Source organism: Populus euphratica, unplaced genomic scaffold, assembly GCF_000495115.2.
Source record: "Populus euphratica unplaced genomic scaffold, PopEup_1.0 scaffold54.1, whole genome shotgun sequence".
In the NCBI taxonomy this organism is placed as follows: Eukaryota; Viridiplantae; Streptophyta; class Magnoliopsida; order Malpighiales; family Salicaceae; genus Populus; species Populus euphratica.
In genome coordinates this window covers 136,411-151,532 of record NW_011499910.1, presented here as the reverse complement: position 1 = coordinate 151,532, position 15,122 = coordinate 136,411, and the positions used below count along the sequence as shown (strand labels likewise).

General features: G+C 27.6%; 1 protein-coding gene across 1 annotated transcript; it reads left to right on the top strand.

Moving 5' to 3' along the window:
- Window positions 1-413: 413 nt before the first annotated feature.
- On the top strand, window positions 414-3,173 carry LOC105133816 (Rieske (2Fe-2S) domain-containing protein). Its single transcript, XM_011037943.1, has 3 exons — window positions 414-979; window positions 2,348-2,608; window positions 2,730-3,173. Exons 1-3 carry the CDS (start codon window positions 560-562, stop codon window positions 2,916-2,918), a joined length of 870 nt encoding a protein of 289 aa, XP_011036245.1. The 5' UTR covers window positions 414-559; the 3' UTR covers window positions 2,919-3,173.
- Window positions 3,174-15,122: the final 11,949 nt, after the last annotated feature.

Genomic DNA, 15,122 nt, shown 5'->3' with positions numbered 1-15,122 from the left:
AATAACTTATTTAGAATAATTAATTGTATCATTAAGTTGTTATTTAATATTTTTTTTTCAATTTAATTGTTATTTAAGTAGTATCACATATTAGAATAATTCTTATAAAAAATAAAGTTTTTTATTTGGCCTTTATATTTATGAATCCTCTAAATCTATCGTAGATACCATCCTTCTATTTATCCACCAATGCAAAAAATAAAAAAAGAAAAGAAAAATAAAAATCTTTGCTTTCATTAAAGTTATTATAAGAAAATTTAGAAATAAAAGGAAAATATATGTTCTGATTAAAATTACTATATGAAATTATTAACGAAAAAAACAAATACAATCAAGAAAACATAAATATATGGAAAAAAAAAAAAAAAACACCCCATCAACGAGTTATATATAAATTTGTGGCTCAACGCCGCACAACAAAACACAAGCACGAGCGACCAAAGCGCCTTCTTTCCTAATATCCACATTATGTGGCCGTGCACATCCTGCCAGCCACACCCTCTCTTCTCCTCCATTCCCTCTCTTCCTTTCTGATCGTTCCCTCCATCTCCCTCCTCCCATGGCCAAAACAACCACTGCTCCCTCCCATCTCACTCCTTTTACTCAAAACCATTCCTTCAACTCTCCACCGCGAACCACCATCTCTTTTTGGCACCGACCCACTTACCCTCCATCCTTTGCATTGCCCATAAACTGCCATTTTGTTGCTCCTTCATGTAAGACACTCAAGTCTAACTGTAGAATAGTGTGCAAGGCAACAGAGGTGTCGTTGACTGAAGAGTCACCGTCTTCTGGTGGAGAGAATTGGGTTCCAGTTGTGCCACTGACTGCCCTGCCTAAGGGAGAAAGAAGAGTGATTATTCAAGATGGAGAGGCTATACTGTTGCTATGGTATAAAGACCAGGTTTATGCAATTGAGAATCGGTCTCCTGCAGAAGGGGCCTATACTGAAGGTCTGCTTAATGCCAAGCTCACACAGGTTTGGTATAGTTACTTCACTTGTTTTGTATTCATCTCAGTTTTAAACGCTGCAGCAGTATTTTTATTTAAAAAAAAAAAAAAGATGGTACGGGAAATGCCAGTTTTTATGGGCTTTTGGATTAGATTTTAATTGAAATGTTTTGATTTGTGAATAATGCCTCTTTTCCTCGTTTGAATCAAGTGATTTTGAATCCTAGATTTGAGTGTTGAAAGTCAGAGAGATGCTTATATTCGTCTCACTGTGGCCTGCTTTGTTTGAGACTACAAGACAATAAATCACGAGTACATCTATGTAGTGGATCCTAGTATCTGAAAGAAGAATTTTTGTATACAAATGTTTAATTGGAACTTGGAAGAATCTTTTGTGCAGAAAGGGAATAGATTGTGTCAGAAACCCAGGATCAGATTAGGTTAGCAGTATTGCTTTTCCATTACGAGGAAGGCAAATCAATCATATAGAGATAAGATAAACTATAGGCATCAGATGAGTTAAATTTAACTTCTTCCTTTTATCCTTTGGTGCATTTAACTGAAGTTTCAAGTCTACAACTCCTCATCTCACAGCCAAAAAAGGATTTGGTGTCTGCTTTGTTCAGCAGAAATGACTACCCTGTTTGTTTATTGACTGTTTATATCGGTAGTTAGGCTGCAAGCTGCAAGTATGATAAAACATATAATTGTCAATCCTCACTTTAGATCATCTGAATTTTCATAGATTAGGACTTATGATCTGACATAAAACACCCTCAATAATCTTTAGGATTTATGGCATTGAACTCAATTTTAAATGTTCTCTCTAACTAACAGGCTGACAGAAAGTGGGTTTAGTTGTAGTAAGTTTTAATTAGCACTATACAACATTTAACCTTTGGTTAGTAGCTCTGTTATACTAATACAATGTAGTTGCTTCCTTCAACAGACATTCTAAAAAGAAAAAATAATATTCATATAGATATTAAAGTCATACAGTTCTCTTATTTTACCAGCAGTTGAAATCATATTTACAGCCGATTACCACATAGCAAGAAATGAAATTATGTCCCCAGCTGCCTTTGGATTCTTGGACACAAGTGAACAATGACTTCAAAAAAAAAAAGAAAAAAAAAAGAAAGGCCTTTTCCACTGAATTTCAATTTTATGCACAAACAAGACTTGGGAAATTCATTTGTAATCAAGTTTCCTCTGCTATTTTACTGTGACAATAGGAACCTTGCACTTGTCTCTTTGTAGTGGAGTATCTGTCAATATCTTTTGAAACTTAAATGAGTTGTTTTATGTCTATAATTGTTGCGCACTTGTTATATTTTCTTACACCAAGGGAAAACAAGAAACATGAGAATATTTCCTTATTCTTTCTTTCCCGTAGGATGGTTGCATAGTTTGTCCATCAACTGATAGCACTTTTGATCTTCGGACTGGAGCCATCAAAGAATGGTATCCAAATAACCCTGTGCTCAGAGTTCTCACACCTGCTCTGAGAGCGCTTTTCGTGTATCCTGTGAAAACTGATGAAGAAAATATTTTCATTAGTATCAGAGGAGGAGTAAAATCTGATGTGTCTGCTGAGATTGTCTTCAGTGGGAAGGCTCAACCTGGTGTGACAGCATCTGATGTCAACGTGGATGAGGTAACTGCAATACTTTGATTTGTCTTAACATAATAATGTGGGCTGGTTATAAATTGAAAAGAATGTACATGTACTCCAATTTTGTGTGGTAGTATTGATAAGTTCTGTCTATGCTTATCAGGTGAGAATGGTAATCGATGAGGGTCAAGAGGGGTTCGGTTTCACCAGCAAGAATGAATTGATAAATGGGCAGGCAGCCATAATTGGCTTCTTGTGTTTGATAGATTTTGAACTCTTGACTGGTAAAGGTCTTCTCAAGGGAACAGGCTTCTTGGACTTCCTCTATGCTGCTTCTAATGCTTTCAATTAAACCTTTAGGATCCCTCTTTCGAAAAGGATACAGTCTACGATCCATACAAAGGTGATTTTTCTACGTAGTCACAACACTTTGGTTGTATAAATCTAATCCAACTTCCCAATTTGTTCATCTGCTATTGTATATTGTTGAGAAAATTAAACCATTTCAATCCATGTTTACCTCTTGATTTCATATACCTGAACAATCTGTAGTATAGATACCCATCAAGTTGAATGACATTAGCAATGCCTTCGGATTTTCTTATAATTCAATTCTACTGAGTGATACATTTGATTTGACCTGGAACAATATAGTAAGTTAACCTACGTCAACCCAATACCTGATCTGGGCTAGGTGCTCAAAATAAAGTCAATTTGCAGTTATTTCAGCAAGTAAAGTGATCTGGATAAAACTTCTTTTGTTTTTTTTTTAAATTGTTTTTTAAAATTATGTCATTTAAACTTTCCTTTTCTTTTACTCGAGATAACCTGTTTAATACATCACTAGAGCTTTACTCTTAAATCAAGTTTAATAACCAAGATTTGAAAATTGTTGTTCAAATATAAGAGGAGTTTATGGATACAAGGAATAAATGATATAAAAAGCATTTTTTTTTTTACTTTTCCAATCATTGGGAGATTTATTGTGCAATAATTCCGTTCCCCTACCTTGTCATCCACACTAAATTTGGGATGTCATATAAAAAATACTATTTAGGTCATCCAAAACTAAAAGTTTTGAATAGTGAGATTGAGATTTATTATAGTTAGGTGAGGATAAATTATATAAATGATCTAATAACAATATTTTTATAGACTAATAAAATAAGACTAAGCTCAAGAGACTAATATATTATCTTAAAAAAATTATAATTTTTTTATCTGATTGTTGGATGAGAATTAACTTTTTATAGGAGGTTTTCGAGGATTAATTCCTAAAATTAGGCTTGGAATATCATGTTTTGACAATTTTCCTTGATTTCGTGTTATTTCTGCTTTTACCTTATTTTCTTTTATGTTTTAGGATTTTAACTCTATTATCTAATATAGGTAGATTCTATAATCTATTTAAAGACATTGTAAACAGATTGATTTTATTAGAATAAAATGTAAATTTAAGGTTACAGTTAGCAACTTTTTTCACTCATTAATTTTTATTTATTTATTTTATGATTGCTCATTGTCTTTTGTGCTTTCGTCTGTCGAAAGCCCTGAGAATCGTCTGTGTTTGTATCAACTTGACCAAATATTTTGGAGGTTTTTCCAGGAGGACGTAATCTAAATCTTCAAGCTCAGTGACTAATTTGTGTTTGACAACAAATTCAAGGCTCCTTTGCTATATAACCAATCTTGAATCACCAAGCAAAGTTTATCGCCAGGCAAGCCACACATCATGGGACAAGCATGTGGTATTATCTCTCAAATTAATCTCTACATGAAATCATTCTTAAAGCTGCTTGGAAGGGGTTAGAAAGAGTGGTTCCTGAGTTTAACAATTTGATTGTCAATGAGACAAATGATGATATGGAGGTGGAACTTCTAAACAAGAAACATGTATTGACATGGGAGAGTTGCTTCTAAATGAGAGATAAATGATTAGATCCATTTTATTTTTTAAAATTTTACGAGATATATTCGTTGAATAAAATTCATAACTTTGGTGTCAATTATAACTCTTTTTATCACTAGAATTCAACTACTTGTTATCTCTCCTCTAAAACCACGAACTTAAAAATAAAAAAAAAATTAGACTAAAATATAATTTAAAAAAAATTAAAGGGACTTAAAGTTTATAAATTGAAAAATATGAGGGTCAAGGTGAACTTTTCATGTCATTTTTTAAACCACCACTCATTTCCTTCTTTTTCTCCACTTTAGTCTCTCTTATTTCAATCTCGTTCTTGCTCAACAAATTTGAAGCAATTGAGCTTCAATTTGGCACCATAAAAATGTACTAAATGAGAAACAAGTTTGAGGATTAAAACGAAAATTATCACAGCTAATGCACAATAAAAGGTGATAGCATGAACAATATTTTTATGCATAGTACTTTACCCGTAATGATTAGAGTTTTTTTTTTTAATTGTGGACTAAATTGTTTAAGAGATAATACCTTTATTTTTTTTGAACAGTACTTACCCATAAAAGTGTGTGTCCACACATACCTTTTGTAATCATGTTTAGTTTAAAATTTAAAATAATTTTTCTTTATATTTGGTTTAAAATAGGGATAGAAGAAGAAAAAAAGAAATATAATGTTAAATTAAAATAAGGAAAAAAAAAGACAAAATCCATAAAAGTTTCTTTGTAAAAATTAATTTACCACTTTTTAAAAAAAAATATATATTTTATAAACATATCCTACAAATTAGATCCATAAAAGTTTCTTTGTAAAAATTAATTTACCACTTTTTTTTAAAAAAAATATTTTATAAACATATCCTACAAATTAGATATTTAAAATTAAAATGTAGTAAATAAAATAAAAAAATAAAAATTTCTTAATACACATCAAAATAGCCATGAATTTCTAATTAGCATTGTAATCATCACCTTTTTTTTTATTTGAAGAAATCCTATTTTTTCAAAAAATATATATTATGGATCCAGGTAAATAAATAAAACTCTAATTGTTTCAGACTTTTATAAAAATTACACATCTGACCCGAACTTGAGACCTGTTATGTATATCTCAAATCCTAATTAACATTGTAATCATCACTATTATTAATACTTGTAAGCAATATAATCATTAAAAATGATTTATGATTTTATAATACTTACATTATAAAATCATTTAAAAAACTTATTTGTTTTGACTTTATAAAGGAAGTCTGTGAAGAAAAACCCTCAAAATTTAAAAATTAAAATAACTCTTATCCGTATGTTAATATCTTTAAAATTAAATAATTTAATAAATTTTAGAGAGTCAACAACTCTAGAAATAATTAAAAAACAATATCATTAAGAGGCAACTATCCTCTAAACAATTAAAAATCAAAGATAATCTCATAAAAATAAAAATAAAATTACCTAAAACAATGAAAAAAAATACTACTTGAAAGAAAATTTTTTACAAAATTTATCATAGACTAATGAGTTTTATATAAAGAAAAAAAATACTATTTGAAATAAATTTATCTTCGGATTGATATACTTGAATTAAAATAAAAACATCATTTAAAAGAAAATTACCTTCAGATTGATAGGATTCAAATAAAGTAAAAAATTTATTTCAAAACAAATTGTTGTCAGACTAATATTGTCGTTATGAAAATTTGGGGGGTGGGGGGAATGGATCTATCCATGACACGCATGGCTTGCTCTTCTCCATACTAGTGCTTAAGGTTACGACCACCTTTATCAATGTTGAGAGATCAGACTTTGAGAAAGGGTCGTTATGCTATTGTTTTTTATGGGTTATTATGTTTTTTCCTCTTCTTCTTGTTTTTTTTTTCCCTCTTCCTTGAGCTAGGGCTTTTGCTAGTTTTAAACTGTATGTTTTCTCTATATGTGTGCCTATGTGAATGCTTTTATATATATTGTTTGGGATCTTATACAAATCATGAAAAACTATACTAAAAAAATAATATTAGACAATTATAACTTCTTCAACATAGAGACACGAAATTCTGTATTTTATTGTAAAAAAATAAAATAAGAGTCGTCACCTATTATTTTGATCATCAGGAACCGTAACTGGATTTAAAGATTGGGTACGGGGACTATATTCATAAAGAGAAGATATTGACATCCTAAATACGTTATATCTAAAATAAATTGCATTGTTTGATTATTTAATAAAAGATAAGGTATTGTTATATTTTCTAGTTGTTAGTTTGTCTAAAGTTTAAGAAAAATTCTTTTCATTAAAAAAATCCTTATCTTATCATATAAAAACCTAATGGTTCTAATATCTATATATAAAAGAACTATCTTTTTAATATTAAAAGTACGATCTTTTGTATAAATTCGTAATCCTAGATACTACAAAAAAATAAAATAATTTTTTTTTTGTAAATTTTGAAGTATTAAGCTAGTTTTCATGACTTTAATAAACTATTTATTAAAATCAAAATTTATCCTAATATGTATTTTTTGATTTTTTTTTTGTTATATAAAAACATGATATGAAAATTTCTATATTTGAGAGATTTAACCGCATGCATGAACATAAGATATATTTTTGTGTAATTTTTAATATTTCAAAGAAAATAGGATATTTTAATATTAAATTTGTATCTTTACAGTATAAAAATACAAACCAATGCTAATAAAAAATAAAAAAATACATAAAAAAATAATAAAAAAAGGATTTCTAGAATTTTTTGAATTTATTTTATAAAATATATGATATGATATTACTTATTATTATTATTATTATTATTGTATATTGGGTTGGGCCCAGCCCAATCACATGGGCTGAGTCCAACCTAATGAGACATATTTTAAACTTAAAAAATTTAAACCAAAACCAGCCCAAAAAAAACCTCTAACCCAATTATAAAAATATTTTATAGTATAGAAATACAAACCAGGCTGTCAGTTGTCCAAAGACAGGTAGATGAAGAGCCCATGACATCGAAAGCTGTGATATGTGTAGTATAAACTTCTGCTGGGCAGCGTAAATTCAATTCAATTTAAATGATTAATTGAATTTTTATATCTAAGACTCTTTTAATTCCAAAAGGAAATAACGTTGAGATCAATAGTTGAAATTACTCATATGTTTTTTTTTTTTCTTTGTCTCTTTCTTTCTTTTAATTTTCTTTTCCTGCCGTCAATCCACAACAAGATATTCTTATTTATCATTAAATATGTTATTAGTATTTTATTTTCATATAATCCCTTTCCTCGAAAGTTATGTTATTAATCTTTCATTTTATTTTTTCTTTTTTCTTTTTTCTTTTTCTTTACTTGAATATTTCTTTTCCTTTTATTTTTTTTTTATTTTTCATGCCTTGATCTTTAATTTCCTTTTTTTTTTCATGCCTTGATCTTTAATTTCCTTTCTCTCTTTCTTCCTTTTTGGATACAAATTACTTATAATATAGGATTCAAACAGCCCCTTTTCTGTTTTTCTCCTGAATATTTCATCAATCATTAACTATTATCCTGCTTAACAACATCATTAAGATTGTTAAACAAATCGTTGCACTAAAAAAATTTATTTGAAAAAATTATAAGCATTATGTGTTGCTATGCTTTTCATTTTAATCATATGTATAGATTTTTAGAGATTTCGAGTGAAATTAATTTTTCTAAATAAATGCAATTTAATAAAAAGTTTACTTTTTGAATAATATAAGATTTCACTCAAATCACATACAAGATGACTCACATTTTAAAACTATGGAAATATTCAATGCATGTTAATTGCATATCTAGATGTAAGGAAGCAATTAATGATTCAAACAACCTTATAGTGCTTTAATCCTGAAGTTTTCTTCGATTGCCAACTATTATCTTACCCAAGAGCATCATGAATATTGTTAAATAAATGATTGCACTAAATAAAACTTAGTTCGAAGAGTTATAAACATTATGTTTTGTATTGTTTTTTATATTATTTTCATCATATTATAGATTTATAAAGGTTTTGAGTGAAAATAATTTTTTAAATACATGAAACTTAATAAAACATCTACTTTGAATGATTTAAGTTTTCACTAAATAAACACCCACACACAAATCTTGGACATATGACTATCATATTTTGAAATTTTAAAAATGTGTAATTATGAAATCTACTACATCAAATGTCCTATTAAAAATTCTAAATGGGTCAATTATAAGTTCAATAAAAAATAAGTTTAAAAATACATTCAACAAGCTTATCCAAAATATTTGAACTAAAATAAATTTTAAAAAAATTATATTTTCAACAAGTAAGATAAGATTTTAGTTAATTTAATCTATGTAGAAGAGGAGTGTAATCCTATACTTTACAGGTTGATAAATTTTTACAGTTAAAAAATTGTTTCTACGTAGAAGAGGAGTGTAATTCTATATTTTAAGGGTTGATAAATTTTTATAGTTAAAAAATTATTTTTTTTAACACAGTTTTATGCTAGTAAATAAAATTTTTTATCTAAGCATTTGATCTAGCTAAAATATTATTAGAGGATCTTAAAGGACTTGTTTAATACATAATTAACATTTTATAGTGACCATATATCATAAAAGTCTTACAATAAAATCCAGAAGAAGATATCATGTAGGATTTATATTACATTCTTAGATGATTTATAATTATTATTTCTATTTAATTAAGAAATTTTTTATTATTTTTCCATTCTTGTTTATAATGTTTATAGATAATATAAATAGTGTTATTTAGTTTATAATTAATTTTTTAATAGATTTTGATTTTAAAATAATATATTGTGTGTGAGTGAAAATAAATATTGTTAATTTGATTTTAAAATAGATTACACTTAATAAAAGCTTACGTTGAATAATATAGACTTTCTCTATATAAATTAACATATCATACAAATTTCATATAATATGACTTGAAATTTTATTTTCCTCCTCAACCAATTCAATTTTTGAGTGTTCCTATATCCTATTTTCATTATTATTATTATTTTTTGAATTTTTTCTGATTATATTTTTTTTTATTTTTTTTGTAATGAATTATAACACATGTTTGGAGACTTAAAATATTTAATGAACATACGACATTTAATTTCTTATTTAATTTTGAACTTGCAATATACAATTCAAACAACTTTATAATGCTTTAATTATGAAGTTTTCATCAATTATCAAGTATTATCTTACTCAACAACATCATTAATATTGTTAAAAAAATTGTTGCACTAAATGAAATTTTTTTCTGAATAATAGAAAACATTATGTGTTGCTTTATTTTTCATTATAATCATAAGTATAGATTTATAAAGGTTCCGAGTGAGATTAATTTTTCTAAATAAATGGCACTTAATAAAAAGTTTACTTTAAATAATATAGTATTTCTCTCATAAAACACAGATTATACAAATCTGATATAATATTACTTTCACATTTTGAAACTATAAAAATATTTAATGCATATGTAACATTTATTTTTTTAATTTAATGCATTTCTGAATACAAAGAACTTGCAATATTAGATTCATATATTCCTCATGATGTTTTAACCTGAAGATTTCATCAATTATCTATTATTATCAACTATAATCCTACTCAACAACAAAATTGGAATTGTTAAACAAATTGTTGCATTAAATAAAACTTATTTGGAAGAATTATAAACATTTTGTGTTTCTTTGTTTTTTCATTTTAATCATATGTATATATTTATATAGGTTTCGAGTGATTTTAACACATTCAATGTTTTTAAACTTTCAATGTTAACAATTAATAAGCACATTTGGGTTTCATCAATTATACTAAAATCAAATCACAGTTGCAATTAGGTCATGTGCAATATTTAAATATAGAAATTTAGCTTAATTGATCTAGTTCACTAAAATCTTTTATGTGTTACTTCAGTAACTAATAAATACTAATTTTTATTTTACAGATAAAAATAGATATCAAGAGGAGATTATATTCATTTTTTATGACAGATTTTCTCTTTAATCTCTATCTTGAAGATGGGCCCTAATTCACTATCAAATTCTATACAATGAAGAGATTTAATAATCTATTTTGCAATAAAATATTAATAAAATCATATATAAAGAATCAGGATTTAAGCAACAAAGTCAAATTCAATTATAAGTTTAATGTGTAATATTCAATTTTTTTAAACTTTCGATGATAACAATTAATTAAAGAGCCCATTTAGGTTCCATCAATTATACTGAAATCAAATTACAATTGCAATTGGATCAAGTGTAATATTTAAATATAGAAATTTAGATTAATTGATCTAGTTCACTAAAATCTTTAATGTGTTACTTCATTAGTAACTAATGAGTACTAATTTTTTATTTCACAGAGAAAAAATAGATATCAAGAGGAGATCATAAAAATCAAAACACTTATTTCTAAAGTGGAGATATTCATTTTTTATGAAAGATTTTCTCTTTAATCTCTATCTTGAAAATGGGCCCTAATTCACTATCAAATTCTTTAAAAGATATTAAAATTTGATTCCTTAATTTTTTAATATAATTTGATGAGAGGGAAGGGGGACTTCTAAAGATTATCCCCAGTTTCCAAAGGTAATATCTTTTATTATTTTTTTATTTTTATTTTCAATTGACAAAGATAAATTATTTCATAGTATGAAGGAGTTTCTACATTAGATTTTGAAACCAATTAGAAGTGCACCATAATTCTCATAAAAGAATGAAAGCATTAGCTATCAATTCACACTCCAATTGTTATTTTTATTCATTTTAAATTTGTTGAGTGATAAAACTTACCTTTTTTGAGTTTTTTCATTTATATTTATATTTCATAATAATCTATTAACATTATAAATATCTATTAATTTTTTTGTTAAAAAATATTTTCAATAAAACAAAAATCACTAAGATGTTAAATAAATTCATTCATTGTCGTGAAATGAATTGGTCGTAAAATATTCTTTTTAATAAAAATAATTATTGATGATAAAATGTAGTGATTTAATAATCTATTTAGCAATAAAATATCAATAAAATCATATATAAAGAATAGAATTTAAGCAACAAGGTCAAATTCAATTATAAGTTTAATGTGTACTTCAATTTTTTGCTAGATTTGGAATTTCTTTTATTGTAGACATCCTTGACTTTCACTTTAAGAGAAAATATGAAGATCGAAGAAGTTTTATCTCACCAATAACAATAAAATCTTTATGTAGTGGGAATAGATCCAGAAGTTTCTTAATCATAGGAAATATAATTACCGAGCCTTGATGTTGACTGAAAGATGCATCACTCTGAATCAAAAGGCAAACCATTTGATACGTAGTGGAAAGAGGACATACGATAATGAAGCTGGAGACTATATTGCATTTGATGGTAGGGCTCTCCCGGAGCCATTTACGGCCAAAACCCATAGACTTCCTGTTGCCATGACTGCATCAACGAGATATCAAGAGTCGTCGGAGGATACTTGTAAATATATGAAGTCTGAATACCAAATCCCACAGACTTGCTGATGACCACGAATCATTATTTTACCCTTACATCATTGGATCCCAAACTTCTGGCTCAAGAGATCAAACAAAAAATTTGATGCAAGGAAAGATCAGAGATGGAATTGACGCTGATATTTTACATACCTTACAAGAGAAATCGGTCCAATGAAGATGACACTTTTGCCTTGGCCAGGCGAAGATGAATGCATAACATCGACGTGATGAGTTGTTTGATGCAGAGCATACAGTAGCCATCATAAAGGAAAACCCAGGATGCTCCCATAGGATTGAATTTTCTCTAGTTGATTGGTCTTGTTATCTGCTTCTGATGAAGTCTTGCACCTTAGAAGCCATAAAATATTCTTTTTAATAAAAATAATTAATGATGATAAAATGATGAGATTTAATGATCTATTTTGCAATAAAATCATATATAAAAAAATCAGAATCTAATTAAACAACAAGGTCAAATTCAATTATAAGTTTAATGTACACTTCAATTTTTTATTAGGTTTGGAATTTTTTATTTATTTATAGATATCCTTAACTTTTACTTTAAGAGAAAATATAAAGATTGAAGAATTTTTATCTCACCAATAATAATAAAATCTTTATGGAGTGGGAATAGATCCCAAAGTTTCTTAATCATATATAGGAAACATAATTACAGAGTTTTAATGCTGACTGAAAGTTGCATCACCCTGAATCAGAGAGCGAACCATTTGGTATGTAATGGAAAGGACAAACGATAATGAAGTTAAAGACGATAGACTGACTTCCTGTTGCATTTGATGGTAGGGCTCTCTTGGCGCCTTTTATGACCAAAACCCATAGACTTCCTATTGCCATGACTGCATCGACGTGACATAAAGGGTCAACCAAGATAAAACTAACCTCTCGTTTCATATTATGTTCCAAATGAGATTTGGCAAGTTTTGAAATTTTTTTATTTAAAATTATTTTTTTATATATTTTTGGATTCGTTTTAATTTAAAGATAAAAAATAATTTTTAAAAAATAAAAATATTATTTTAATATATTTCTAAACAAAAAACACTTTAAAAAATAATTATTACCACAATTTCAAGCATCCACTAAGTATACGAAGTTTGAATACCAAATCTCGTAGACTTGTTAATGACTATGAATTATTATAATCTCATAGACTTGTTAATGACTATGAATTATTATTTTACCCTTGTATCATTGGGTCCCAAACTGCTAGCTTAAAAGATCAAATAAAAAAATTGATGTAAAGAAAGATCGGAGATGGAGATGGAGGGAACAATTCCCTTCGCCTCTAGAATGCACCAAAAAATATATTTAAGGTTATGTGTATTCAACTTTGAAGTTTATCATTTCAAGTATGTTTTAAGCCACTCATTTTTAGACAATATCCTTGGCATTATTTTCTTCCAAGTGTGTTTTTGAATCCTACTTTTTAAATAATATGTCATTTAGCTATATCTGTTTTACATAATGCTTTTGACACTATTTTTTTTCTGAGCACACCTTTAAGCCCTCATCCTCTAGATAATGTGTCCTATATCTTTTAGATAATGTTTTTGCTATTTTTTTCCTAAGTGTGCATTTGAATCCTCATCTTCCAGATAATTCATTATTTAGCCCTATGTGCTTTGCATAGTTCTTTTTGCATTATGTTTTTCTTCTAAATATGTCTTTGAGCCCTCATCTTGTTTATAATGTGTTGTTTAATCCTATTTATTTTACATAGAGCTTTTGATACTATTTTATTTTGAGCATGCCTTTAAGCCTTCACTCTCTAAGTAATGCACTGTTTAGCCCCTTATCTCTTTTAGATAATGCTTTTAGCACTATTTTCTTTTAAGTGTGCTTTTGATCCATTACCTTTTAGATATTGAGTTGTTTAACCCTTATATTTTTTTAGATAGTGCTTTTAGCACTATTTTTTTGAACGTGTTTTTCAGCCTTTACCTTCTAGATAGTGTTTTGTCTATCTCTATCTCTTTTACATAGTGCTGTTAACATTATTTTCTTCTTAATACATCTATGAGCCCTCACCCCCAAGTAATGTGTTGTTTAGCCCTTATCTTTTTTAGATAATGCTTTTGACACTATTGTCTTCTGATTGTATCTTTGAACCCTTACCCTCAGAGATATTCTTGAATATCCCATCATTTTGAGAAGGATTAACAACTTCTTGATTTAGCAAATTCACATTCTTTTATCTTTTCTTCTTGAATATCCCATCATTTTGAGAAGGATTAACAACTTCTTGATTTAGCAAATTCACATTCTTTTATCTTTTCTTCTTGAATATCCCATCATTTTGAGAAGGATTAACAACTTCTTGATTTAGCAAATTCACATCCTTTTATTTTTTCTTCTTTATAAGCTTATTACCTAACGTTTCTTACAAAACTTTCTATTGTAAGTATTGTAAAGAAAGAACAATTATCAAAACCCAATTTTAGGTTCTTTTAAAATTTTCTTTCTAAAAAAAAGTAAAAAGTGACTTGGTTGATAAGATCAGGCTAAAAAGAGATTCAAATACATAAATGAGGAGGAAAAACCTAAAAAATTTAAGACTGCAAAACCTAAAAATCCTTAGCCAAACCATTAACTAGTCAAGAAAAACAATAAGAAAACCTTTGATAGGCCACCATTACAAGTTTAAAGCTAGTTCAAAAATCTCTAGCCAAGAAGCAATTTTGTTGAACAAGATATATTCCAACTTTGATAAATGGAGGTAGTGCAATGAGTGCTCTCGCTTTCTATATTTTTTTTCTTTAAAAAATTATCGCTCAAAATATTTGTTAGGTATTCTTTGAAGTTAAAAAAACTGTATATGTGGATATATGGATTAATGTTAAAGCTGGTGATAGGTGGTGATGGTGGAGTGATATAGTGGTGATGGTAATATTAATAAATATTATGAGTTGAAGTACTTTTAATCTCAAGATAAGAATTAGTAAAATTTTCTCCTAATCAAAACTATTTAAAGATTGATTGGGAAAATATCTTTCGTATTTTTTACTATTTTTTACACATTAAAAAATAAAAATAAAAAAGTTATAGTCATTAGGGCTCTGTTTGTTTGCAGGAAAGTTGTTTCCTTTTGGAAAGTGAATTCTGGAGAAAGTGAATTCCGGA